The 27,688-nt window shown below is 42.1% G+C and overlaps 1 protein-coding gene across 1 annotated transcript in view; it reads left to right on the forward strand.

The window, feature by feature from the left end:
• Positions 1–161: 161 nt before the first annotated feature.
• acbd6 (acyl-CoA binding domain containing 6) overlaps positions 162–27,688 on the forward strand; it is a 32,975-nt gene continuing 5,448 nt past the window's right edge. The window contains exons 1-7 of the mRNA XM_080032739.1: positions 162–629; positions 879–943; positions 1,208–1,304; positions 4,339–4,415; positions 8,595–8,700; positions 13,231–13,320; positions 27,354–27,384. Coding sequence (XP_079888865.1) covers positions 351–629; positions 879–943; positions 1,208–1,304; positions 4,339–4,415; positions 8,595–8,700; positions 13,231–13,320; positions 27,354–27,384 — 745 coding nt within the window. The 5' untranslated portion in view covers positions 162–350. The remainder of the gene's footprint in view (positions 630–878; positions 944–1,207; positions 1,305–4,338; positions 4,416–8,594; positions 8,701–13,230; positions 13,321–27,353; positions 27,385–27,688) is intronic.

A 27,688-nucleotide genomic window follows, 5' to 3' on the forward strand; every position in this document is an offset into this window, starting at 1 on the left:
CATGGTCAAACAAGAATAAACTTAAAATTGCAGTGATTTCTTCGTTTGTTTTTAACTTTTATTTCTTACCGGAGCCCATGCAGTCAGGAATGTAACCGGAACCTTTTTTACTAGCAGCATTTTTGCCGGTGCTTTTAGATGAAAGGACCAGAGACGGACCAACAGTTTAAACAAATCCGACTGTCACGGATCTTAACGATAACGGATTAAAAAAAGAAAATCTCCGCTGAAGCACTTAACAAATATAAATACACCAGGCAGTGGTTCTACGCTCGCATTTGACGTCTTTTACACGGAACCACGGCACGTGTCGTGCTGACTGGTCACTAACGTTATAAACAATAATAACAATGGCTTCTGGGTCGCCATCATCCTCTCCGGACACTGCGACTGGCTCAGGTACAGACCCAGCACGGCCTGACACAGGAGAACCCCTGGGTGGAGCGGGATCGGACTCGGACTCAGACCTGGGTTTGGGTAAATTTGACTGCAGCGCGGTGGAAATGGGGGACCGACTGGAGGGAGAGGAACTGGAGCGGGAGTTCGAATTCGCAGCAGACCGCGTACGAGATCTGGTTCAGACGGCCAGCAGGGACCAGCTGCTGTACCTGTACGCACGCTATAAACAAGTGAGTGTCGGACTCGGATCAAATAGTGCTGTGGTCGTGCAGGTCGTGCAAGTTACCCCCCCCCCCCCCCATAAACTAGCACGACCTGTCTTTATATAAACACAAACTGAATCCCCAACATCTTTGTATCATCAACGATGTTTGACTGATGAGTTAGGCCCAGACACCTCTATGTTGTTAATTGATGTGATTCGGCCTGGATCACCCCAGATCAGCTGAGTAATAACAAGGACTTGTTCTGGTTTTCAGGCCAAAGTGGGGAAGTGCAATACATCGAAGCCTGGCTTCTTTGACTTTGAAGGACAGAGAAAATGGTTCGTACTCTAACATTGGATACCTCCCCCCCCCCCCAATTAATATCTTATCACATATGTTTTAAACTGGTATGCTAGCATGAAGGAGTTTATCACATTAGATTGCAGTTTAAATAGCACTGGTATTATTGACTGAGCAAAAAGTGTATGTGAGAGATCATGGTAAAGATAGAAAGATAGAAGAAAAATGTAACACATCCAGTTCACAGATTCTGTGCTATGATTATGATGTTATTGTGATGTCAAAGATTGATATCATTACAGGCAAGCTTGGAAGCAGCTTGGAGACATGGAGGCCGAGCAGGCAATGCAGGAGTACATTTCCTGTGTCAATGTGTTAGACCCTGAAGGCATCACCCAGGTAATGAAAAGCGCCATCATTAATCTTGATTGTAAACTACGGTATGAAGCGTTCTTTACTGTTAAACTATCTATCATTCTGAAAAAATAGTGGTTTTCAAAACAGATTGGTTGGATTACAATAATAAACATAAATTGACAGTCTTACTATAGATGCAGGAGCAAGGGTGTTTAATAAACACCCTCATTATTAGCAAATTATGTAAAAAACACAGATTGTAAATGACACCTTGTCTACCGGATGGTAACATTTTGTTAAATGGCAAATCCAATTATGTCTTTCATGTTTACTTAAACTAGCCTTTAGGTGTGCTCCATGGTAAGATTAGAAAAGTATGATATAATATAGAAACATTCAATGTCATTGCCCTTCTAAGATGCAATGCTGCTATTTGCCAGTAGAGGTCAGTCTCACAATGTCATTTGGTTCCATGCATTTCAGTGACCCTTTATTCTGTACATGTAGCATGAAATATACATGAGATGATTATGTAGTCTTTGTCAATAGCTTACATTTTGGGATATGAATAATGCAAGATACTGTCACAGGATGGATTTGGATGTGTGTATGGTGACATAATAGAGACTGTCTGCTACACACTCAGTCATTGGATTGTGTCAGGGGAGTTGTGTTGCCATGAATGGGCTCTCCTTTGGGGCAGCAGCATTCGGTTACAACAACAACTTTGTACTGTCTGCTTGGTTAGGGAGAGTTTTATTATCAGAACACTTGGAAAAATGTGTCATGTGGCACAACTTCTTATATGGAGAGCACATACACACATCCAGCTGCAGATCAGCCTGAGCTTCAGTTATGTCTGTGAAATATAAAACATATTGCACAGTTGTTCTGCTGAGAACAATACGTGCGCCAGTTTCATTCGTAGTCAGAAGTCGGCGCATGATGGCATACGTCACGACCAAATGCAACCAAACCACAATATGCGATTGGTTGACAGATCCAGAGTGTCACTGGGCAGATCCAATAGTTTTAAACTTCAACAGACACCCGCCTGTTTTTGTTTGTCACAATGTTATCTTAATGGGAATAATCTTAAAAAGAAGGCAAGAAAGCAGAATTCAATTTGAAAGTTTAATTGCATTGTCAAGTTGACAAATAGGCCTACATAACTTACTGTTTCTTCTTCTCCAGCTGGGGTGGAGCGCACTGGGGTGCCGTAGCCTTGGCAGTTGGTCTTGACTGGATGCACTGGGTTGTTTTGATTTTGTTGCCCTTTTTCTTTTGCATGCTAGCTGCCTTTTCCTGCTCTATTCTTTCCTTCTCTGGGGTGTCAGTGAGGATACAGCTTGACAATTTCTTTTGTTAACGGGTTCCTTCTCTGGCTGCAGCCTTTGGAATACAACCATGTGTCAACCAACCCCCCCAAAAATGTGACGACCAACCCCAACTTGAATTTCTTGCTAGCATCAAGGCCAACCATCTGACAACTAATTACCTTGCTCACAACAGTCTAAACTATACTTCACACCTTTTTAGGGTAACAAGTGTTTTGTTATAAACCCATTGTGTAAAAGCCTAGAAGAAAAATAATGAGGAGCTAAATATTTTCAATTTGACTGACATGAAAAACACAAACAGTCCTCTCAAATTCAGCCATCTAACTCCAAGGAATACTATGTAAGTGACCTCTGATCCCAATTCTGTATATTTAAATACCAAAATTTCACAGACAGCGCCTTCTGGTTCCGAGATATAACGATTGTGAGAACCAACCTGTGTGATATATAACCCCGTTCTCCCCTATACACCATCAAACATGTTGCCTTTTCAGAAATGAGTGAGTGTTTGATGTTCGAAGTATGGAAATATAAAACAAGCTTGATCTAATTGAGTTTGTCACTGGCTACAAGATGCTTTAGGTTGAAATTCCACAAGTGTAATATACTCTCCAGACAAGGGGATGAATTTACAGTCACAAAACAAGCAGAACCCCAGAGAGATGGAAGTGGTTTGTCTTTTCTAGTATTGAAAAGCCAAAGAGGGCATTAATGTTTGCCTTTTTAAAGGCCTGCCACATGTCCCCATTTGGCCTACTTTACCGGCGCAGAGTCTCGTCGCAAACACTTTTTATTATTTTCTCTTTGTTCTCTATCTCTACGTTCCCTGCATTTCATTGATTCATCTTGTTTATCTTCTTTAACCCTTTCATGTTCCCCCTCCGTCCATATTTATGTTTCTTTCATAGCATCACTTTGACTGTCAAACACTTGTTAATCATGACACATTCCTTTCTTTTCGGCCATGCTGTGAGGCAAAATACTCGCTGACTCTGCCCCAAAGCTTCACAAAGCCAGGAGAAAGCCTGGCAGACTGGCCAGCAAATGCACAAATGCCCCCCCTGAAAAGAAGCTGATTATATTAGTGTTAACAAAGCGCCATAGCATGGCAGCGCCTATTCTTTTGGAAGCACAGTGAAATGGTGTAAGTAGGAGTCCATAGACAGGCAAGCAGGGAGAGAGAATAATAGCCAGAATTTGACCTCTGTTCCTGCCTCAATTGTTGAGCAGACACTGGCTTTATACAGTATTACATTATACTGCATAGGAGCAGAGCCAGTGCATCAGCGAATATTTCAGAGTTTCTCAAGTGAATTAGGTTGTCCCCAAAAGTGCACGCACAGTTGTTTTGCTTCGCTTGTCATGTTCTCCCCCCGCTCTCACTATTTTCTGAAATCAGATTTGTGTGGGTTCTTTTGTGAGTCGAGGTTGGTTGGCGAAGAATAGGCTGTGTAATAAAGTCTTGGCTGAACCAAATGTAATATGGAATTCCTTGAAAAAACCCAGAAGATTAACAAGAGTCACAAATTAGGTCGCTATATATTTTATATTGGTCTTGTGCATACTGGTGGACATTTATTACCTATGAGGTCATGTCTGAAGCCCCAGGGACATGTTTCAAAACAACACATTTGAAATTCATCTGTATTGTGGCTCAGCGTTGCAAAGTCTATTGGCATAAAGCTATACTAAGTACAGGTGGATGTTGTTCTTCAATATGTGACTGTCTTTGGCAGGAAAGACGAGGAGCAGAAAGAAGAACAGGCTTCGGCGGAGCAGCAGTCAGCTCTCTGTACCAGGAGGAGAAGATCAGGTATTTACATTAAAAGTAACATGCACATGCACACACAGATAACCAGACAAACTGTCTATTACAGTGATTATACACAAAAATAAGACACAAGATCATCTTGTAGGATTTCAAAGACACACTGTGCATTGTTGACTCTGTACACCTCTCGCGTGTCTTTATTTAAACTTTGTAGCTCTTAGGTTGTGTTTTTTTAGAGGCCAAAGCGTCTAAAAGCATTTCCGAGTCCTTTAGGGGTCTGGAACAGACTCAGTTTTTTCCCCCTCCAGTTGTGAATCACCACTCATTGAATGCTTAGGTCAACTCGATCGGAGTCTGGCATTGTTAACCACTGATCTTGATGCTGTATTTGATTATATTCAACAGACCGTAACTGCAGTTAGGGCCCAGAGACGTCATACAGTTCTGATTTATGTTAATGAAATATATTCTCCATTTACTACTGCCTGGCAGACTTACTCGAGCTTAAAAAACGCATCTTCCTTTCAATGGAAAAAGAGCTCTTTTGGAGATGGAAAATGAGATGTGTGAATCCTGCAGGTTTTCCTCCTAAATGGCTGTGTGTGATTAGTATGCACGTGTATTGGGACAAGGCGGCCTGAGTCTTCCCTTTTTAATTATGTTAGGATTCTGGGGGCACTTTGGGAGAGGGGGAGGGTGATGAAGACATGGCGGCTATAGCAGAGGGAGGCAGGTACAGCAGGGTTCCCCAGAACGATGCTCCCCTTGGTGATATCCAGTAGCAACGATGCCCGGAGGGAAACCAACAAGGAGCAAGTCATTAACATGGCATGTGCACACACCCATGCAGTCATAAACATACACTTTCCGCTATACGCCGACGCGACTGCATCCAAATTCATGCATAACCGGCCGGAACTGTCACACTCATTGCTCTGCTGCATTTCAATTTTGTCTTTCTCTCACACGCACGTGGACCCGCTCCATATTAAACAGCTAAGCACCTGTTAACCAGACAGAAAGTTAATTGCATTGCTCACCGCTCATCTGTATCTATGTGTATGTGTGTGTATCGACAAATGTGGATTGATAAGCAATATCCCCAGGCTACTGAGCTGATCAGTGTCTGATTGAAGGGACTTTGAATGCTACATTTGCTACATTTGTAATTCTCCGAAACCATCCTGAAAGAAGCTTTCCGATAAAGACTGGAGGCTTTGTTGTCCGGACACTTTGATGGAATCCAACGCTGAGTTATTTCAGTTCTCATTGTTTCTCTTACTTCCATGAAGCTCAGCCATGTTGAGAGCGTCGACCAAGGTCCTATAGAGAGAGAGAGAGAGAGTGTGTGTGTGTGTGTGTGTGTGTGTGTGTGTGTGTGTGTGTGTGTGTGTGTGTGTGTGTGTGTGTGTGTGTGTGTGTGTGTGTGTGTGTGTGTGTGTGTGTGTGTGTGTGTGTGTGTGTGTGTGTGTGTGTGTGTGTGTGTGTGTGTGTGTGTGTGTGTGTGTGTGTGTGTGTGTGTGATGGATGGTGTGGTTCTGGTGTTGATCAGTGTGAAGCTCACGCCAGGTAGATGAGTGTTCTCCAGCACTGTGGCCAGTTTAGCCTGATGGATGAAGGACATATCTGCCAGTGTACACACACACACACACACAAACACACACACACACACCGCTTGGTACCCCAGCTGTTGTGATGACGGAGTAGCCTGTGACCTTCCCAGCATGCATTGCGGCGCTGTTGGTGTCACGTTGTTTATAGGACCCACATTAATCATTTGTTTGTTTATAGCCTGTGTGTGTTGTGTGTGTGTGTGTGTGTGCCAGTGTTCCCGAGGGATGTGGCACGTGTGGCTGCTGTGCTATTGTATGAGACAGAGTAGTGTGTGCGTTATCTGTTGACTAAATACTCTGTGTGTGTGTTCATGTGGGTGGATTCACATGTACTCTCACTGTGCTCCGCTCTTAAGAGGTGTTGGTTGTGTGTATACATTCATACAGGAGCTTATTTTAGAAATGTTTAACATTTTATAACCTTACACGTTCATAATTATGTGTCTGCTTGTGCGTCCTATACTGTATGTGAGCATGTGTCATACGACCGTCAGGCCAGCCCCGTACGACCATCGACGAAAGACTGATGAGAAGTCCTATTGATTAGTTGCCTGGGAGACGGATGGCGGCCACACATCAGGGACACTCGGGGTCACCATGGCCATCAGACAAGGAAGTGGGTGTGGCCCAGCATAGTGACTCATGAATAAACATAGCGCTGGTAATCAGGAGTATGTAAATGAATGTGCTCATACATAACCTAGCAGTGATACAAGTGTAATGAGTTATTCATAATTCATCACGGGTTGATGAGGAGGCGGCAGGAAGAGGGAGGGCAGGAAGAACGAGAGAATTGGGAGGGAAGCGTTTACATGAAGAGCTGAAGAAAGGGAAGTGCAGAGGGTCATTAAAGAACAACTTTGTTGATGTCAATTTTGAAATGGTATAAAACGTGCTGTTATCTCAACGGGGGGGGGGGGCTGATGTTGAGGGTAGTGAATTGCAGTAGGGCAGAGCAACTAACATATTGAACATGACCTGTGTGTGCACAAACACAGGCACAGCCCATCGAGCACAAACACATGACAGGTGGCTTGCTAGTGATTTGATTTTTTGTGAGTTTGAAAACAACCATAACCCACATGTGCTTTTGGTGGTTGGAATTTTGTTCAATTCAAACAAACCTTTCGCTCAGGAAATTGTTTGGTAGAGGTGGTAAGGACCCCAGACAGGGCCTAAAATAACAATGTGTTTTTATGCTTATTAATCCTTTAGTTATTTTCCCAATTGGTTGATTAATCGCTTGGTTGATTATAAAGTCAGGAGCATGTGAAAATTGCCCCTTCACAATTTTCCTAAACCCAAAGTTCAGATGTCTTGTTTTGTTGGACCACCAGTCAAAAAGACAGAAAGTGTGTCACCATTTTATTATGGGCTTGAATTTACCTAGCCCTGAATTCTGTATCTCCATGTTATCACAGGATTGTAAAGACTGTAAAGGTAATTGGACTCCAAATTGTGAAAGCGTTTAGGCCACAGACACACACACAAAGCTTGATAGGCATTCCTCATGTGGCAACAGCCCACTGTTTTTCTGGAGCCAGGTGTGTGCTTTGGAATAAGAGACAGGAACTGGGTGGATTTGGCCTTGGGGATGACTGAGTGACTTGCGTGGGAGTGGTAAAAGCAAGCCGGGTATGTAGGGTTTCTGTCAGACAATAGAGCGCTAAATTCAATTAATCTGAATGGCCGGCGTGGGTAAGAGGGAGGGGAAGGCGTAAAGCTCTAAATGAGATTTCGCCCCTTCTCTCCCCTTCACCCAACAGCAGCCCTCCTTCACCACCACTATGCACCCTGCCCCCCCCCCAGCACTCACTCCTGTCCCCAATGCCAGGAGGTGATTAGAGGCACAGAGATATAATCAGAGGTGGGATGGTTCCTGTGTGTGTGTGTGTGTGTGTGTGTGTCGTGTGCCAGTGTTCCCGAGGGATGTGGCACGTGTGGCTACTGTGCTATTGTATGAGACAGAGTAGTGTGTTCGTTATCTGTTGACTAAATACTCTGGCCACATGGCGTTTGCTTTCATGGGAGTGCATCCACTTGAATGGCCGCACATGGTTCACCCAAATTATAGTAAAAAAGAATTCTCCTCTCTCTCCAAGTCTGGTGGTATCCAGCCACACAAATAGTTGTTTTGGTGTCATTTGCAATGGTTTTGAGGTATCACTCTCTGACATTATTGCAAAACAGTACAATATATATCAGTGGAATTGCTTTGGTTTGTTTAGCTCACAACATTGTACGTTATAGAATTTCCAAAAAATAGTGACCTTGTTTCTCGGGATCAAAAACTAAACACACTGTCACAACTTCCAATGAAAACTGGCCACAGTCTGGTCTCTGGTTAATTCAGTTCAACTAGGACACTGAATGTGTAAAGAAATGTTGCTGTTAAAATGTTGCTGTTTTTTAAAATACTTTAAAAAAAATTATCCGATCATATAATAGTGCTGGTGTAGAGGCTCCTGAAATCTCAGGCAAACATCTCAAAATCCAGGCAGGTAATACCAAAAATAAGTGAAGCAAAGTCACCTGATTTTTGAACCCCAGATGAAAAAAAAAAATTGTTGACTGAATCTTCTCCTCTTTTCCTCTCCTTTTGACCCAGGGAAGAGGATAAGAATATCTTTGACTACTGCAGAGAAAACAACATCGACCACATCAGCAAGGCCATCGGCTCCCAGAAAGTGGATGTCGACACGAAAGACGAAGAGGTAACTGCAAACCGAGTCTAGACCTAATGCCAGTAAGTGGCAATAGTTAATTTACCTTGCTGAAGTGTCCTTTTGCAGGACACATATTCTGAACCAGCTGCAGGGTTGGTTTTGTGCGCTCCCTCTGACCCCTCTGTGCAGGAGGGCAAGTGAAAATGATCAGTTGAGTATCAAGGAAAATACAGGTCAACGGGTGAGGGTTCACGCAGCTCTTTTTTTGCAATCGTTACATAATGGCTTCAGTGATCTGAAGCCACAAACACATTGGAACCACTCCTCAGGCTGAGATGGTTAAATTGTGTGAGCTGGCTATTACCATCGCGGGGTGTTTTCTGGATTGACCCCGAAATCCATTAATTTGCCCTCGATTCATTATAGGCCGTGCCAAATGGCCCGCTCCACTCCTATATTTCATCACGGCTGTTGTGCAGATAAGCAGTCAGCTGGTTAGTTCCAAACCAAAGGCAAGATGGTTGAGGAGCCACGGCATGGAAAGCTTTGTTTGTCCACTGCCTATTGTTGTCGTTCCATCCCCTGCAGCGCAGCTTGCTGGACAGCAGAGGGCAGTGGTGAAGTTTCACATCAGCATCATCCTGATCTAACAAGTGAGAGAGAGAGGCAGAAGAATGCTCTGTCCTAGTACGCACACTTAGAGTGTGTGATCAAATATCCACGTGTGTTATGTGTTTCTAGTATTTGCCAACAAACAACATTCGTGGAGGATTTTTTGTTTAATGAATGAGTTATTCATACAAATTCCACATTGCTGTTTGTTGCTTCAGCTCAGACGCTTTCATAAACTTGTTTGTATTCAGATTGATCAAAAACAACAGACATCTAGCATCATAATTCTATTCAATTATCAATCAAACAGAAACAGAAAAGTTTTAGTCCAGAAGGGTATATTACGTAGCAAGTTCAACAGAGCCTGGCTCTCTTTGCCTGAGCTGGCTCGACAAAATCTAAACCCTCGATCAGAGTTAACGGTTATCACAAAGGAGATTACCAAATCCATTTGTTAACCTGGGGTTTCAGCTTCAGGCTCTGTGCGCGTTCACATGAAAGGGGACATTGGACGCGTCATTTGACTCGGCTTTCGCCTAAAAGGGAACGATCTTGTGCCGCTTACTTTACTCAAAAGGAAGTTTGCCGGTCTGAATAATCACAGAACAGCAGAAAGCAGACAGAGAGCTGAAAGCAAAATGGTTGCTGAAAATAAGGAGAGAATGGAATGATCTCAGAAAATAACTACATTGATTAATTTATTTGACCAATCATTCACTCAGTGCGTAACGTGACATTGTAAGGCAATTGAATGTTAAACTTAACTCAGCAGATTTAAACACTACACAATTTAATTAATTTCAACACTATATAGGCTGTACATATTTTGCTTTATTTATAAATGTAGTCCCACTCAATAGGCCTAATGTCATTTACTGTAGGTCTGACACTGTCGAACGGTAGCCTATGTGGCAATCACTTCAGTTTTGGGCCACATCATAATGAAAATAATTTTGATTTAATAGCCTGTTATTAGTGATACATACAAATCAACTAACTAGCCTTCATACAGTGTCTGTGCTGTCTGTAGGCCTAAATATTTCGGACAAATGTGAAGTGATGTCCTAATGTGACAGCTGACCCCCGTCAAGTCCCAAACTTGACGCTAGGCCTACTGATGAATATATTTTAAAAAACACACAGGGAACTTATGTTGCACCTGTGATTTTATAGAAGGCTTCTTTAATATGGCCAGGTAACATTACAGACATGTTCAGTTAGAGCAAGAACAACATTGTGAGTAGCGCTACATACAGTCGGCTATTTTATGTTGTGCATCAATAACTGAATGCTTGTGGCAAAAAACTGAGCCGCGTTTACAGTTCACTCTGCTGTAATTTCATGGCCTTGTTCTGTTCATTAACGTACGGATCAACAAGTTTACAGTTCTCTCAGTGAGAATCTAGTCCTATTTTACTCAGACAATATCTTCAGGTTCTTGTGATTTCCAAAGGAGTAGATTCTTTAAAGGGCAGCGCATTAAGAGCAAATTTTAATCAAGTCACAATCAATCAAATATTGTTGGATATAAATAAAATACTTTTTCGTTTATTGCTTCCAAAAAAACAGAAAACAGGTGCTGACTTCAATGAAAACTTTTAACTTGACATAATCTTGCTTTATAATTATAACTTATAGTTTTGTTTGTATTCCTTCCGTTCGGGAGATGCTTGCCATTTACTTAATTCGTTATTTTTGATAATGTCTTCCAAAATCAATCAAATGCTTGCATTTATAGCCATTTCATCTGATTGAATACATTTTACTCCAACACCAGAGTACAGGGCTGAATCTAGTTTGCCATTAATTAGAGGACCTCTTACTTTCCATTTGTTCATTTAAGCCACTTAAAAGCACAATACCACCACATCAAGTGGTTTTACAGAAGAGTATTATATCCTGAATTTTGGGATACGGTGACACTCTGAATACCACTATAAAGCAGGACTAGCAGATGCGGGCATCATATGTTTGTTAAGCGTACCTGCAGTCAAGAAAAATACATCTATAGAGGCAACCTTCTGTTTATTATTGACCATACTTGTGAAAAAGACTTGAGCAAATGCACAGACCTGCTACTCTAAGATATGAACACATTTGCAAATTTCTATTGGATTATGACACTTTATTATGTTTGGCTTGGCTTTAACTATGCATGTTGGCATGTTCCAGACACACCTTTTTTTGCATACTTGCCTTCACTGTATACTCACCATTTACACTAACTCAAGCATGCAAAACCACAAGAGTGTATTGAGGCAGGGCCCAGGATAGAGGTTAAGGAAATAAAAGAGTCAGGAGAGCAGACATACATTTTGCATATTTATGCATAGATATGCTGACTGTGGTGCACATGTTGTTTTATTGTGTATGTCTTGTTAGATGACCCTTACTTGGCCCTTAACCATTTGATATAACTTCTAAACTGTTCTATATAGCAGTTCTCCTGTTCTCAACAGTGAGTGGGTGTTTGTCCTCCCTCTCTTTCAAAAAAAGAATAAAGGCTTTAACTTTTAACTTGCTGTAGCATTCTGGACAGGACTATTCAGCCTGTCTATTGGATGCATTCAGTGAACACAAATCTTCCGAAAGCTCACTTAATACTTGTGCGCGCAGTCTCCACTAAACCCTGGTCTTCAGTGAAAATGTGGCCAGCAGTCAGCAGCAGCACACCTGGAAAAGAGAAAGTGAGGGAAGGAGGGTGGGATGGACGGAGGGAGGGAGGGAGAGAGAGAGAGGGAAACTTATTGGTATTCTGCCCTGGCCCAGAAGTATCCATTTTAACAAGCAGCCTTGGTGATCAATATGATTTAAGCAACAGAATTGGACTTGGAGAGTTTGCTTTACCTAATTGGCCTCACTGAAAAATGAGCTTGCATTGTTTTATTAGAACAAGGATCTTGGACCTAAGGAGAGGGTGGTGTGTGTGTGTGTGTGTGTGTGTGTGTGTGTGTGTGTGTGTGTGTGTGTGTGTGTGTGTGTGTGTGTGTGTGTGTGTGTGTGTGTGTGTGTGTGTGTGTGTGTGTGTGTGTGTCTGTGTCTGTGTCTGTGTCTGTGTCTGTGTCTGTGTCTGTGTGTGTGTGTGTGTGTGTGTGTGTGTGTGTGTGTGTGAGCTAGAGTAAGGGGTCGCTCATCAGGGGGCTGCTCTTGTTTAGTGTAGTGTCCCATCGATCAAGCTTTACTGACTTTGCGCAGGTCGCTGCAATTTGTCCGTGAACCCTCAGTCTGTGCTTGAACCAACTTACTGCTCCTCTGTGCACACGCATGCATCGACACACACACAACGCGCAAACACAAAGCAGTCTACATATCTCCTCACTCTGTCTGCAGGTCATAATGAAACTGAGGTCCAAAGGCTCTGAGTTCTGAAAGGTTGTGCATAATTTACTTAGTCTGAAAGCAAAAGAAACAGATTGAAGTCTTAGTTAACATTAAGGACTTGAGGTAGGTAGCAAAGGAGGTTTCGCTGTGTGTTTTGGGTTAATGGCCTACTTCACCGGTGGGAATATGAAGGTGTATTGAACTCTGAGATCCTATTTAGTATAAATGTGCAAACAAAATTGAAATTGGTTCATCCTAGCCTGAGAAAAGGCAGAAAGAGTGTTTTATGGTCTCACTGTCTAACCCTACATTTTTCTTACTGTGACCTCACAGTAAGAAAAATGTAGGGTTAGGATTAACAGGACAGCTGGGCCAAGGGAAGACTGAGGGAAGAAAAACCTCATTCATTATATTATAATAGTGATTTTATAATGATAGAACGCCGGTTCCGTATGGGTGAAGTATTCCTTTAAGTTTGTAACTGATCCACGCCTTCTAAAATGGCAGCATGACACGTTGCATTCAATAAAGCTAATGTAAACATACCAGTGTGCTATCAAATTTAGTCGAGCTTTCAAACTTTTGCACCTGCCGTTTAAAGCGGGCTGGTTCCCTCCCAGTAACCATCTGGTGTGCACTTTGCAGGGCCGGGTTCTCCTGCACTGGGCCTGTGACAGAGGACACAAGGAGCTAGTGTCTGTATTACTGCAGAACAAAGCAGAAATCAACAATCAGGTGAGTGTCCATCAAAGGCAGATTTTCATCCGAAAAATGCTGGTGAAAGTCAGATTTTGGCACCAACATTGTGCGATCAGTTTCTGCCTAAAACGGAAATGAATGAATTCCAATTGGTGAAAAGTGTGATAATGAATGTCCTACATGTTTAAAGGTTTGATGACATGGTATATAGTATTTACCTGGAGTGTCCCATTTGACGTTTTTTGGCATTAGGTAAGATTAGAATCCCGCCCCAACTTCAAGCGGTTTTCAATTTTAGTTCCAGTTTTATTTTTCAATTAACAAAGGTATTACAGCATTTGTTGTTGTTAGAATTCAAAAACTACAACTCCCATGAGTTCTTGACTCGCGTTATATGAACTGGAAACATCAGTATTATGTTTCAGCTTTGCCAAAAGATCGATGAAAGAAACCCCCTTTGGGGAAGTGCATTGTGAAATGGAGGCGGAACAGCGATATTGGCCAGAGCTGGAGCGAGACTTCAGATCTCTATTACATTATGAGATTCCACCTCTATAATTGCATAAATGACTCAACTTGTGAGCCGCAGCCAGGGATTTTAATTTAAATGTTTAGGTGTTTGAAGAACATAAACATGCGTGCTGTGCAAAGTTTTTCCGAATACACTTCTTCATTTTGCACAAACGTTTTTAGTTCACGCTGTTGTAAAACTTCAAAGTGTTTGTTACATCTCTTGAATAGGGATGCATAAAAAACATTTCCTTCACCTTCTGTGTTTTGTTTTAGAAGTCAGTACTGAATGTGGAGATGTGTGTTTGAGTGTATAATGGATGGGACTCATTTGGGTTTCTGATGAAAGGAAAGTCAGTGCTTTGTACACATGTTCACCTTACACAGATATCTCCAGCATCCCCAGTGCTCTTCTCTCCTCCCTCTCCATCCTCCACAGAAGGTCACCTTTAATTCACTTTGTGCCACAGACAAATCCCCCAGGGCTTTAGCAGACAGAGTTAGCTGGTAGCTAGCCTAGTGTTTAGCCTCCCCGAGGTTTAGCAGCATCCAGGAGGCTTTAGCTTTAGTGGTAAGCTGGCTCAGCTGCACATCGGAGAAATTACTCCTCTTCCCTGCCCAGGCAGCACGACACGGTGCACTTCACCGTTCTGAAACAACTGAGGCTTTAACTGTGAGGCCGAATCAATTGGAAGTAATCAGGCAAATTGTTCTTCGTTGCACAACCCACATAATCAGGACATTTCACAAATGACTTTTCTTTTTTGTGGTCATGCGTGGCCCCTTTTTGTTTTGAATGCTCGCAGGGAGGGGGCGGATTTGTGGTGAATGGTTCATAAAAGACTTAACAGTGGGATAACTATGAAACACTTCACTAATGATGTAGAGCCATATCAAGATAATGACAGCAGAGGGAGGATTGATGCATAGATGGAGGCTTTTGTCCGTCTGTAAGATGTATCGTATTTACAGTCATGTATTTATCATTAAAATATAAATTGATATCGGCGTGTGCCAAGATTTTTCAGTCAAATTAGGAAACATAAATTATTGTCGAGGTATTGCTAATGGAGTGCTGAACTTGTTTGACTTTTAATTTGCACACAATTTGGTCTGATTGTACTGCTTCATGTATCAAAACACATAGAGGGAAATCTAGTGTTCCTTCATTCAGTCCTTTGTAACGGAGCAAACAGTAAGAAGATGACAATATTCCATAGACTTCAGGTGTATTTTATTGGTATAAAACCCTGCTCTACACTAATAATGTGTCCTTTTGGGTACCGGTACAAATGAATTAAAACCTAAAATAATGTTTGTGAATGTGTTTTTGTTTTTTTTACCAATCAGAGTGCAGACAAAGTACTTCGTAGATTCAGGCCATCAGGACCTTATTTCACCAGGTGTCAAATGAAGCTGGCTATGGCGAAGACTGAATATTAAAGACACCGGACCTTTGTAGCAGATTTATGAGGTGGCAAGGAGGTGGCTGAGAGAAAAATATAGTCAGCTAAATCATAGCACTCTGTCGCAATGCCAAATTATCTCACTATGCAAAGCTTACAGAACGATATGCTTCTCATTAGAACTTGCTCGAACATCCTTTTGTTTTGTTTTTTTGTTTTTTCTCTCTGGGTTAAATGAATGAAGGAAGGAAAGCAGGAAAGGAAAGTATAGCCTTTTTGTTATATGAGAAAAAAGCCCTTGTCACATGAAACAAATGGCATAGGCGGCTCTGTGTGCCTTCATGAGAGGAATAGAGGAATGTTTGGGTTGTTTTGCTATTAGAGTGACCAGTAATCTCTCTTGACCTCTACCAACTGCCGAGCAACCAGTAAATAAAGATCAACCGTGATTTATGCTTAATTTGTTGATTAAAAAGAGGGGAGGGGGATTTTAGAGTTAAAACAAAAAGTATTATTATTTGCGGAGGAGGAAAATCGTTTGAAATTAATCAACTGATTGTTTGAGTGAATTGTTCCCAAACCCCCGGTAACCAGCATTAAGGGCTTGTTTGATAGTTAATCCTGGATCAAGGCAGGGGAAGGGACTACAATAGGTAGCTGTGTGTGTTTGAATACACAGATCACAGCTCTGCCACCTGCCAATTGTAGATCAGGCCCCGGTGTTGGTTCTGTACATTGAATCCCCTCCCTCCCTCCCCCACTTCCTCCCCATCCTCCCTCTGTGTCACTGCTCCCTCAGCTAATACACTTAGAGAAAGTGGGGCACACGGCATAAACTGTGGGAAAGATCACAGTAAAAACGGTAATAATGGAAATTAAGGCTTAAACACCAGAATTATATTCTGTGTGTGTGCTAGAATGTATTTAAGAGCATTAATGAGGCATTAACTTAAGTATAGAGCATTCCTTCATACCACCAGTAAAAGCAGATCACTCGTTGCAAGTGCATGTCTAGTTGGGGTTTAATTACCTTTTGTTCAACTAGGGGAAGACTATTTTGGGCAGTGACCAAAATATGTCTCTGTACCCATTGCTGGCACTGAATGCTAGATCGGAATAGTTTTGTTATTCTTTGATTAAATATAATTATTGTTTACAGTTGACAATACCACACACCATTCTGGAGCTTTCAGTCAGATGACATGATATTCTTTGGCAGGTGCTGTTTGACCAGCTGATAGACAATTATAAAAGTTTAAATTTGGCATTCATATTTTACTGATAAGATTGAATCCAATGACGAGGTGATTTTATGAAACAACGTTCCTGTGCAGCTGCTTTCGGTCAAGACAAAATGAAACACATTTTTTACAGGGATAAAATAATTGTAGAAAAACAGTTTTAACATTCCTCTACGTTTGGCATTTAAAAAAAAAAGCAATGTTGTGATGTACAAGACATATTCATGTGACACCCAGCACTAACTCACTGACCAGAGTGAGTCAAACAATGTTTTACAGCAACATTGTGTGTACAGAAGATACAACAGCAGAGGCCAGAGAAATGATAAAAGGTTTGTTACAGCATTGTTATTAATACAGAAACAAGAATAAGATACGGAAGAATATAAATAAAGAGGGTATGAGAGTCTTTTGTAGTTAAGAGTTTATGTCACTCTTTACTGTTATTCCAGCAATGATAACAATGTCTATTTCCACCCAAAAAAAATGAAAAAGTCCACACTCCAAAGGACATTAAGCACGGATTCTAAAGCATTCATCGTGCAATCATCATTGTTTTATTATATTTCCCCCTGTTCTCAGTCTTTGCGCTAGGCTAACTGGCTGGTAGCTGTAGCAATGGAACATATCTATTTACCATGCAGAAGATGGAATGGTATCGATCTTCTCATCTAATTCTCTGCAATAAAGCAAATAAGCGTATCCACCAAAACTGTGTCTTTTGTGTGACTAAGAATGGAGGTGTATTGTCCTGTCATCGGCCTGGATGTGGGTTTATGTGCGTCTGCTCTCCCTGTGGTCATTCTCCGTCCAGACGGTGTAATCCCACACCCACAAGCTAAGCCTCTTCCTACACACAGACACAGACACACACACACACACACACGCGCACACACACACACACACACACACGCACACACACACTTTTATATACGAAAGCTTTTATAGAAAGGGACATGGCCGTTCATGGGAACTGGAGTCTGAAAAGGGGCTTTGGTTCAGAAGGTGCTACAGCAGACTGCAACAAAGGTCAGGAATGACCCCAGAGTACAATGTCTGATCTAGAGTGATTTCTGAGGAGGGAAGAGTGACGGAGGTGGGATTAGGTTGACAAAGAGGAAGGACAGGTGAGACGCAGGTTAACATGACAGGTAAACAAAACACAATGCCAGGAAGGAAAAGTTGTTAAGGTTTATAGTAAGGGTAGGTGATTGGAGGGAAAAGGTTTTTAAGCACAATGCTGCATCTCGCATTGCCTTTACTCCACACATTCCTCCGTTTGTGTTTTGCCTCTCCGCCTGTCTGTCTCTCTTTCTCCTCTCCTCATCACTCTCTCCCCCACACACAACCTCCTGCCCCTCCCCCCTCCTCTTTCCATCCCTCCCGCGCCTATCGGCCTCTACTTTGTATAAAAACAACATGATCCATGAGGCGGGGAGGACGACTCGCAGCACCGCTAATTCTAATTAATCCAGCGTGGTATAGCGCGGCCACGGCAGGCCCCAAGCGCTCCCAGTCTATCAGATAGAAATTCATAACTTAATTGAGGTCAGAGCCTCGAGCCGGCAGAACAAAAGTCTCCAGCCAGGACCAGCTAGATCAATAGTAATAAATATCTGACGGGGCGGCCTACAATTGGGTGGCTAGAGGGAGCACACAACAAGTCTCTTACACGTAGTCTGCAATGTGTAGGACCTGCAAGCACAACTGGGAAGTGTGTAGCCGTTTCTCGTGTGTGTGTGTGTGTGTGTGTGTGTGTGTGTGTGTGTGTGTGTGTGTGTGTGTGTGTGTGTGTGTGTGTGTGTGTGTGTGTGACAAATTCAGCCTTCAGGACTGGCAGACTGACAGACCTTATTAAATGTACACCTTTATTACATTTCTTTAATGTGCACTTCTATAAGTGTAGAAGATTTCACAAAGTGTTCTTTACTCAACTGGTGTGTAGAAAAGGGAGAGGGAGGTCAGTAGGTAGATGTCTGCATGGCTGATCCGTTATGGCATAGTTTCTCTTAAGGTATGGATCCATTGATTTGACGTTGAAGGAAGAGGTGTGGGGTGGACTCTTGGCTGTTGATCTATCTGTACAATAGAGTAAAAGAGTGAAGTCGTGACTGACCTCGAGGCCTCAACTTAACTAATAAATGCTGACTCTTTTGTATGTTTTAATGGGATATTTAACCATTACAATTTCACATCATTGTTACCTTCTAGAGCTGGGACATTATATCAACCGGATGGATCTTCTCTCTGCTGTTAGCTGATGATATTTCAGTTTCAGCAGGAATGTTGGCTGATTAACATTGCAGTACAGAATGACAAAGAAATGTTGAAGGTACTTTGGGAACAGTGTTTTCAATATTTAGTTTATTCTCCACAGAGCCCTCGCAAGTGTTGATATGACACTGACCTAATTACACTATTAAAGTTTATGGTGCTGTCGGCCTACTACTGTAGTTATGGCTACTAGCATTTTCAATACCAATCTTTTCTATCTAGTGTTAAAGGAGACTCGTTTAACTTCTTCGATTTATCCACCATCAGTTTGAAATATTAAGATATTTAATTTAACAAAAGCTGAAAAATCTGGCAACAAAGCAGCTACAGATATAGTACATGTACTGTAGAAAATGACTTAAAACCATTTGTTTCTATCCGCAGACTAATTGATTAATTTACTAAACTTTAATGTTTATAAAATCACTGACACTTTGGTAGGATGGACACAGGTTAGTACTGCTCTTGACTTCTGTATAAATATGGACGATTGCTTTTTTCTAAATAGCTTAAGGCTTCCCTTTTTTCTCAAAGGAGAAAGTATTTTTGGACAGCTTCCTGAATATGGTTTTCTTGGTTTGTGCCAAAGCCCTGCCTCACAAATCAGGTGATATGTCAGAGAATATATTTCATTTTAATCAAACTTAACAAATCATAAGTATTAGCCCCTGTTCATACACATTTTTCACTGAAAAAGCGTAGTAAACCTGTATCAATATTTATAACGTTTCATACTGACGTGGCAATATTCAGCAACAATTCAATATAACAACCTTTTTTTGTGGATATTGTGCAGCTCTACTTTGGGAATTTTTGAGCTCTCTGAATTCAAGCTCATTCAAGCGAACAAAGAACAACCAACCCTATCATCCATGTCCTCTGCTACGTTGTCAACTACTTTTGTGATCAAAGTGGTAAACACACACACACACACACACACACACACACACACACACACACACACACACACACACACACACACACACACACACACACACACACACACACACACACACACACACACACACACACACATCATGGTGGTTGATTGAAATTCTATGGCGGAGGCATTATTACATGTTTGTATCCATCCCCTTTCCCAGCACTGCCTCTTATAAGTAATGGCTCAGTCAGGCCAGTCATAACAAATATCCAGCAAGATTCGTCATATTTGTGTGTGTGTGTGTGTGTGTGTGTGTTCGCGCGCATGTGTGTGTCTGTGCGTGTGTGCTTGTAATTGTGCAACCCTAACCACCCCCCAGGATATATATAGGGTCTTTAAGAAAGAAAGGGCAGCCAGGTGAGAAAGTAAGAAGACAGATTTTATCGAGGATTCAAAAAATATAGGTGGTAAAAAGTGACTATATAAAGTGTAATGGAGGGAGAAATGAGTAGGTAAACAAAGAAATGAGATGCGGGCTAGTGAAGATGGACGATACAACAATATATACTGTGCGATACAATATTGATCAGTGTGAGTTTTTGGACTGAACTGTTTATACCATAATATGTGTCCCGGTCACCTCTGGGTGAATTAGCCCATTGTTGACTGTATTCCAAATTAATCAGCAGGACCGGTTTACTGCAGTTTTATATGATATATTTGTAGGAGTTTGACTTAAAATGTTCCGTTTTATTAGAAACCTGTTTAATCATGTAGCTGGGCATGGATACAGGCACAGATTAAGACTAGAACCTGTAACACATATTAGTGCACATATTACAAATATTTAAGAAAGCCACTCCTGACTTCCTCTTCATGATATGACGGCATGAGTGTAATTGATGGCACTTGCATTTGCAGATGTATGTTTATTTGTCTGCCTGCCTATGTGTGCTTCTGTCTCTGTGTAGAGGGAGGCAAACGTTTACTTTTTTCCTTTTGGACGATTTAACACTTGTTAAAAGGATAGAGAAGAATCCGTCAGACATGTCTCTTAAAAACTTTACCATTTTCAGGCAAAGAGGAATCGGAACACGCGTTAAAAAAAAGGCACCAAAGCTTCCGCACACACCACTTGAGGTTTTATAAGCCACACTCTAAGGTGCTCTTATAGGATTCATATTTAGTACTTGCTGCACATTAGCGTGACTCGGTGAAATGAAAGCTGTTGCCGCGCCGTGTTAAAAGGGCCTATCGGACATAGATACAGTTATGAATCTATAATACGAGCACTCAGAAAAGAGCCAGCGACTTGACAGTAATAGTGCAGCCTAAAGAGCCATTCCAGCAGGTAACAGTCCTCTTTGCCGTCATCAGCTGTTGTTTCTTTCTTATTGGCCACTCTCTGGGCCTTGCCTACACTCAACTATTTGATTTCCATCGTTCTTAACCATCCACATAAATTGTCAGGAGCATTAAAGCTGTCCTCGACCGATTCAGACAGAGAGAGGGGGGGGGGGGTGAGAGAGTAAGCGAGAGCGGGATACAGACAGCGAGGGGAGGGGACGTGGGTGAGGAGAGAGAATAAACAAAGTAAGTGTTTTGCCTTCCATCAGTCTCCCGCAGTACTCAGCTTTATGAGTCCCTCACTCCAAATGCCTCAGCCGCAGCCCCCGCTGCCTGGCCATTGATTTTCATATTACACTCTTTTATGTATTTATTTATTTCATATATTTCTTTTTAAACATCATCGATGAGCCATAGGAGGACGGACGGACGGACGGGGGCTTTGGCGATGTTAATTCTCAGTCTCAACCTTATCCTCCTCTCTGATGGCTTTAATGGAGGCTAAGGTGTCCCACGGGAACATACAAGCTCTGTGACATGGGGGGGGGGAGAGGGGGAGAGAAGATGTGCATGAGGAGAACTAGGTTGGAGAAAATGGAGATTTAGAGAAAAGGAGGTTTCATTTGTCTGGTGTGACGGAGAAAGCCATTGTGAGTAAAGGAATGTTCAGCCTTTCTAAAGAAGGATTGAGCAATGGCTTCAGATACTCTTATTACCCTTTGTTGCAGACCCTCAGGAGTTGTTATGGGATAGATGACATGTGCTGAAGCAAGGTATGACACAATATTGGGGCTTCTTGACAACTCCTATGCAATAAATATCTGTACTTACTTGCAACTTCCAGGACACCCCAACCTGTCAATCATTCAGGACCCCCCCCCCCCAAACTATGATGTTGCTCATGGAAACCACGGGTGTGAGGTGGGGGGAGGAGGTGGACCACCTGAAGGACACTCCCAGGAGGTGTGAAGGGCAGTGAGTTTTGGAGTCAGGATAATATGACCATGGGTGGCAGTGCTCACACGCTGAGTGGCAAGGTTACCTCTCCCTGCTCAGAGAGAAGACCCAGATTCAATTAGGGCTGGCCCCGGTCTACAGATCCTTTTAACAAGGGGGTTGGGGGGCCTTCCCAACGAAGCCCACACACATACACACACACATGTGCACACACACACACACACACACCCTAAGGGTAAACATAGAATTATACACACATGCATAACTCATGTGCATACAAAGGCCTTTTAAAAGAATGGTATGCAGATTTAGCAAAAAATATTCTAAAAGAAAGTGCATGACCATAAGCAAGGTTCAGTTTGTTTTGTCCATGATTACTGCCACAGTAGCTGCTCTGGTTACAGATGGGACCCGGTAAAGAACGGTCTTCAGCTCCTCCATCTTCCTCGGATCTCTGTTCGGCTTTCTGATTAATGGCACCTGCTCATCATAATGCTATCTGCCGGAATCTGCATACCAATGATCCCAGTCGCCTATCGATTCACCCCGCGTCTTCTCCACACACACACACACACACACACACACACACACACACACACACACACACACACACACACACATAAACACAGACTCACCCGCACCTCCCTCTTTCTCCTTCTCCCCCTCCCCCGACCACTGTCATTAAAAAAGTCAGCAGCTGCTGCATGCATTGATCATAAATCATAATTGCTTGTCCATTTTTCTCCACTTGTTTAATGTTGCTGTCAGGGATAGTAGGGAGGAGAAAGGGGGAGGCAGGGAAAGGAAGAGAAGCTCTGAGAAAGTTTACTGAGGCACCAAGAGAGAGAGGGAGATAGATAGATAGATAGATAGATAGATAGATAGATAGATAGAAGTGAAGGTAGAAAACAGGATATGATGGTGAGAAAGAAATTGATGTAGTGTTTTAAGTAAAGCATAATTGTTTACCCTTTTAATAATGGATTTACAGAACACTTATTATTGCAATAACATTTTCAAAGTGAGTCTTCACACAAAAGTGGCTATTAAAAGTACTGAAAACTTAAGACGCCTCTAGAGCAACACATTGGTATTTCTGGAAGAATAAAACCCTCTTCTTGTTGTGTGCCGAAACAATTGTCTGTCATCTTGGCTGAGGTCTTATTTCTTTACAGTAATTACACTAATATCTCAAAATGTCTGTAGTCACGATTTATTGATGTTAAATTCAAGCACCTTTAAGTACCATTTTTTATTTTTTGTAGACAAAGTGTTTTGAAAGACAGTGATGAAGCCATTGTGTGCCAATAATGTGGCTTTTTAAAAATGAATACCACTTATTATTAATTAATACGCTATATTGAGAATGGCATTCTTTTTGGATAGATCTTTGAAATATGACATGTGGGACAAACATGGAGGCACACTTTTGAAACAAAAGGAAAGGCTTGATTTAGCAGTAATAAAGAAAATGGTATTAAGGTAAAGAAAGTCCTTAGTGGTGCCTTCGGGTCAGCCACCAGATACTTAGGAGCACTGGTAGTTGGATTGGTGTGGTATGAAAGCATTTGCAGTCCATGGGGACACCACATACACACACACACACACATACACTCACACACTGTGCTTTCTTCAGTCTTGTATGCTGCAACAGACTTCACAGCTGGCGGTGGATTTGACTTTAACATCTGCCCACAATCTCTCTGGCTTGGAAACACACACACAAACAGAAGGAAAGTCAGACAGACTGAAACCTATTCTCAGGCAGAGAGACAGACCCAAGGGACCTATGTGTCCTATTTGTATCCCCCGACTGAGTTAAGTTTCCGTCTCTTATCCGCCCTTGATCCTTCCACTTAATGCTGGTGGTAAACAGCTTGGGTTGAATGTTTGGAGCGTTCTCCAACCGCCATGCGAGACCTCTAAAGGCAGACCGATGGAGGAAACAAGTCAAACCACTTTCCAGAAAAGGAGCACAACATCTGCAACAGTCCCTTTGTGTACTCTCTGCAGATGAACTGTCCGACAATATAAGATTTGATCCTGGTGTGCCTACCTCTTTTAGGATAATTTGACTGAAAAAAGACAGAAATGTACACACACAATAGTTTTGGACTAGTTACAGGATTTTAATCAAAGAAAAGAAGAAACCTTTCCTTGATTTGCTGTCTTTTCTCGCTTCCATCCATCTTGCTTCACATCGTTTTGTGTGGTAGAAATGATAGATTGGTGTGGGACTTAAATTCAGCAAAACTGCAATTGTACTAATAGATCAATCCCTACCCATGCTGCTCCTAAGCATATTGCTCCACCCCATTAGGGTGATACACTACACACAGTGCTGGGTCTGGTATTGTGCAAGCAGCTGCTTTATTGAGCACTTCGCTGACATCCAGCCCAGCATTTCTGCACCGCAAGGGGAAACTTTGGATGACATGTAAAAGCAAAGGGGTTCGGTGCGACATGCCTCCGTAATGGGATGGGAACAGGGGTGCACCAGAGAAGACAGCAAGAGGGGGGGGGGGTGCACTACAGTAGGTAGTCTGCAGGTATTGGGGGGCTATGGGTGGTGGGAGGGGGAGGGGGAGGGGGATGGGGATGGGGATGGAAAGGGAGAGTCTCTTCCAGGCAGCTAGAAAAGCAAATGGAAGACAATCCAATTTCCTGTGATTCCATCAAGCCTCCGTCCTGGATGCACGGGCATTAAGAACGTTGAGAGGACAGGCCGTCGACCCCTCACATGAACATGCAAGAAGCATGTACGCGGCACATATGCACTGGCATGCATGCTCTGCAAATTTTCCTCTCAAAAACTTACACAAGCAACAATATCTGTATATTTATTCTTTTGACTTTTTTTTCTCTCTGTGTGCCTTTAATTAATTCTGTGTCCTTTCTACGATGTTCCAAAAGACATATATTTTCTGCTTGAGAATAATCCACTACTTAGTCTTACTTTTGTGTATGCATTTCGAACAACCGACAGCGGATTAGCTTTCACTGCAGCTTAGGGTTTAAACCCCTTACACTTTAATTATTACTGTATGTATTTGTGTGCATCGGGGTCTTTCATTTGGCCCCTGCTGTAAACATCTGTCACCGTCCCATTGTGTTGAGTCTTTGCGTGTTGTTTGTGCATGTTTTGTGTGCATGTTTGTTTGTTGTGTGTGCTATGCTGTTGAAGAGAAAATTAGCTGAATATGTTTTACCTTTCATATTTTCTTAACATATAGCTAATATAAGTAAGGCTAAACCATCCACGCAATTGTTTTTTAAGCATATCGATTTAAACTTCTGCTGTCTCTCTCTCTCGCTCTCCCTCATACATCTTTCTCAAACATCATCGCGAGAGACGGACACAATGTCTGCAATACAAGGTTGCGATTTGAGTCACAGACAGACGGCATTGTTGTCTTGGGTTAACTATGGCACACTTTCCACGCTAGTGGCGATTTGCATCTGTGCTCAGCGATCCACCCAGAGGGAATAGAAAGCTCTAATCCAATCAGCAGGTCCCCGAAGTGCTGCCCCTGAGAGAGAGAGAGAGAGAGAGAGAGAGAGAGAGAGAGAGATAGAAAAAGGGAGAGAAACACAACAATGGGATCACTCTGCACTGGGCCCAGCTAGAAAGAGAGAGAGAGATAGGGAGGACAGGAAAGGGATGAGGAGGAGCGAAAAAAAGGAGGGATTGAAAGGATTAAGATTGAAGAGGAGTCTGAATGGGAAAGAGAGAGAAAGGTGGCCGTGGTTATGGAAGGAGAGAGAAGAGGGAAGAGAGGAGTGACGCTGGGCGAGGTCATGGAAGAAAAGAGATGACGGAGGTGTGGTTTGGAGAAAGAGGGGTCAGGGGAGGAAGAGGAGGAGGAGGAGGGGATTGGAAGAGAGTGGACGAAGGACATGCAAGTAACCAAAAGAGGGTCTATTGTCGGAAAGGGCAAAGATCGAGAGACTAATGAATAATTTCTCCGTAACAGTTTTATTAATTGGGAAGTATTTTCCACTGCAGTGACATTTTTTGGGGAAAGAAGGAAATGCCACTGTGCCTGCTTGCTTTTAATCCGTCTCTGAGAGTTTGAAATGTCTAATAAAGTTTAAAACTGGAGGGCAACAGTTGGACCATTTATCATCATTACTAGGTGCAGAGGCAGGCCGGAACAGTGATTAAGAACTGAATCTCCTGTTGATGATGACTGTCATATATTGTGTCATATTGTACCTGTGCCACACACACACACTTCCCCGCCCCCGTCGCCAACCCACGGTTCAGACAGGAATTATATCTCTACCCTTGAACCCTTGGCTCAAAGTATTATACTCACTCTTCAAAAAGAGGGACACCTACATATCCGCAAGCACTTGTATATCACTGTCACTGTAAAGCATCCATGGTTAACTCATTGAAAAGATGAGGCTGTCAATATTCTATATTTTTTTTTAACAAATCTTGCTCTTTTAACAAGTATTTTCTGTATATCCAAAGTCTGATGTGGTATTTTTAATTTTTTCGTCCCTTAGAGCTCCAATGTAATTAAAAAGACATCAATGAGACATAATGTTTCACTGGGTTGACATGATACTTACAGGGCTCTGTAGTTTATTTCAAATCAATCCCAAACACACAGTCCTGCTGATGTAACTACAAGAATTTTAAATGTGTGTTAATCCATGGCAGGAAATAGTTCCACAAATGTGCAATTTCTCAATTTTTGAATAAAGCTTGCAAAAAACTACATTGCAGAGCAAAATCACAGGAATAAATTGGACTTGGAAGCCCCAAGTCCAAGTGCCACAGAAAGGAAATTATCTATATATATTTTAAATGCCTTCAAGTTGTAATTCAGAGTCTGAAGTACTACAAAAAGGGCAAGCAAACCTCTGGAAACATTTGCTGGCATTTATGTCTAAGGTCCAATATTCACTCTAATATAATAAATTCACTTCATGTAGATCAAAGTAGAACCTGTCTAGTTGTGTCTGCTTTCATTTGTTAATAAACAACTACAAATAAATACAACCATAATAACATGTTGCAGATAGTTGACATGGGTTGAGATATGTCCGATTGGGGCTGACTGAGGTCTGGTGTTGAGGTGTTACGGATAGCTTGGGTTGGAAACATAGGTTGTTCACCTACACATTGGAAGATTTTTTTTTGCAGGTCACACGCTTCTCAAATCAATATCTCATCTTCTCACAATCCCCACTTTGGTACAAAGAAAACATGGCACCTTTTCTCCACAACCGACAAGTAGCTTCGGGGAATTGGTATTCTTGTTGCTGAAAGTTTTCCTGTGGACTCTTCGAGCAAAGTAATTTCTCTCCCACCAAATGCTGGCAAATGTGTATTTAGTTTTTCCCTATGTTAGTTTTTTGAATTTACTGTCGGTGGGTTATTTTATTCTCCTCCTGGTCACAGGTCTGGTGATGTGATGACTTGTGTTTGTCTTACAGGATAATGAAGGACAGACAGCGCTACATTATGGTAAGAAGGCCGCTCTATTAACTCTACGGTCCAAAATGTTTTGTAATTGCTTTGAAAAAACAGCACAATTTATGTTATTTCTCTGCTGTGTGTGCGTGCGTGCGTGCGTGCGTGCGTGCGTGCGTGCGTGCGTGTGTGTGTGTGTGTGTGTCTAGTTTTTAAATGGGTGAATATCTAATTTTAGAACCAAACTCTCCCACTTTGTGTGTGCACTCTTACAGCAGCTTGTTTTGTGTACACACTTGCTCTTTGCCAACATTTGTCTCAGATTTGTTGTCTTTGTCGTCCTCTTCCTCCCACTCTC

This window comes from Ammodytes marinus (assembly GCF_949987685.1).
Source record: "Ammodytes marinus genome assembly, chromosome: 8".
In the NCBI taxonomy this organism is placed as follows: domain Eukaryota; kingdom Metazoa; phylum Chordata; class Actinopteri; order Uranoscopiformes; family Ammodytidae; genus Ammodytes; species Ammodytes marinus.